The 2058-nt window shown below is 51.7% G+C and overlaps 1 protein-coding gene across 1 annotated transcript in view; it reads right to left on the bottom strand.

Moving 5' to 3' along the window:
* Positions 1-1108: 1108 nt before the first annotated feature.
* Positions 1109-2058, bottom strand: part of sf3b2 (splicing factor 3b, subunit 2) — a 69781-nt gene continuing 68831 nt past the window's right edge. The window contains exon 21 of the mRNA XM_073031565.1: positions 1109-1291. Within this exon, the coding sequence (XP_072887666.1) occupies positions 1109-1291 (183 nt within the window). The remainder of the gene's footprint in view (positions 1292-2058) is intronic.

Raw genomic sequence — 2058 nt, 5'->3', positions numbered from 1 at the left:
TGAGTCAGTGGTGGAGGCAGATACACTAGTGAAGTTTAAGAGACTACTAGACAGGTATATAGAGGAATTTAAGGTGGGGAGTTATATGGGAGGCAGGTTTTGAGGGTCGGCACAACATTGTGGACCGAAGGGCCTGTAATGTGCTGTACTATTCTATGATATGTCTTGTGGGTGCACCGTAGTCCACAGGAACATGGTTTTGTTTGGTTGTCTATATACACAGTCAGATGGCAATAAACTTGAACTGATGAGAGCCCCTCCCCATCAAAGAAAGCACAACAGCACCTCCACTCTTTTACTAGTTTGCTTAGATTCAGCACATTGCCAGAAACTTTTGTCAAACTTCTAACAGGTGCACAGCAGAGAGTATCCTGACTGGTTACACCTCGGCCTGGTAGGGAAACAGCAATGCCCAGGAATGGGAATGTCCACAGAAACTCCAGTCCGTCGCGGGCAAAGCCCTCCCCGCTACCGAGCACATTTACACGTGGCGCCGTGATGCACCGTCAATAACTCTCGGAGACGTGAGGCGAGAGATAGGCTTTTATTGGCTGGAAGAGAGCAGTCAGCAGCAAGAGATCCCCACACGACATCCTGGAGACTGAGGGAGGAGCCGTGCCTCCAATCGCCTTTATACAGGGGTCTGTGGGAGACAGGTATATGTAGTTCACCACACGCCGCCACAGGAAGGCAGCATCCATCATTCAGGAACCTCCCAACCACCCAGGGCATGCCCTCTTCTCGCTGCTGCCACTGGGAAGGAGGGATTGAAGCCACTCCACCAGGTTCAGGAACAGATTTTACCCCTCAGACATCGGGCCGCTGAACCGGCGTGGACAACTTCACTCACCCCAACCCTGAACTGATTCTGTGACCGGCAGGACTCTGCACAACTCACGTTCTCAGTATTGTCTCAGACTGTTTGTCAGTCTTTACTTGTGTATAGTTCTTCATAAATGCTGTTGTATTTCCTGTGAATGCCTGCAGGAAAATGGATCTGATTGTCGTACATGGTTACGTGTGCGTGCCTGGATGATCAGCTTTGAGTAGAGTGACCAGCACTGAACACCATCAAACACGTGTGGCCTCACCGATGTCATGCAGCACCTCAGCTCTTCAGCTCAGTGTCCTGACCGATGAAGGCTGATGTCAGTCCTTGACGCTGCCCTTGAGGCCGTGGAGTAGAGCGAGCGGGCGTGCGAAGCTCTGGCTCATACGGGGCCCGTTCTATTTTAGACCAGACAGTTTCAGATTCCTCTCTGGAGCCGGCAGCGGACGGGATGCAGCTCAGCTGCGGAGTGGAGTCGAGGGATGGAAGTGACTCGTGTGTCCAAACGGAGGCAGGGTCTACAGACCCCAACAGGCAGCAAAACTAGCCCCCGCTCCTCCCAGTCGCCCGCCCGCACCGCAGGATCCAGAGAGGCCTCCGGTCCCCCAGCTTCTGTGCCCTCAAATCATTCCTACAAACTTCCAAAAGACATTAACTGGGTCTGAGCTGGATTTTATTCTCCGCACTTTGGCTTCGGACTTTGCCCAGCCTTTAGACAGGATTACTTGGGACCTGTTTACGGAATATTTTCCTTAACAAGTGTGCCTGTTCCAGACTGCCGTGTGTGTGTGTGTGTGTGTGTGTGTGTGTGTGTGTGTGTGTGTGATGGACACTGCTCACTTTTGTCTGTACACAGGCCTAGAACACAGACCAGTTCTGCACAGAAACAGGCCACTCGGCCCGCGGTGTTGTGCTGAATTAATTAAACTGGTAATCAAATGCCCTGCTGAACCAATCTATCCAAGAACAGGTTGTGTTGGCATTGGAGAGGGTCCAGAGGATGATTCCAGGAATGAAAGGGTTAACGTGTGAGGAGCATTTGGTGACTCTGGGTCTGTACTCACTGGAGTTCAGATGAATGTGGGGGTAGAATGGGCATGGACAGGTTGTTTCTTATAGTGGGGGAGTCTGGGACCAGAGGGCGCAGCCTCAGCTTCGAGGGACATCCATTTAGAACAGAGATGAGGAGCAATTTCTTAAGCCAGAGGGTGGTGAATCTGTGGAATTTA

This window comes from Hemitrygon akajei, chromosome 28 (genome assembly GCF_048418815.1).
Source record: "Hemitrygon akajei chromosome 28, sHemAka1.3, whole genome shotgun sequence".
Taxonomy (NCBI): domain Eukaryota; kingdom Metazoa; phylum Chordata; class Chondrichthyes; order Myliobatiformes; family Dasyatidae; genus Hemitrygon; species Hemitrygon akajei.
Note: the sequence above shows the minus strand (reverse complement) of the source record. Positions and strands in the feature narration are given on the sequence as shown.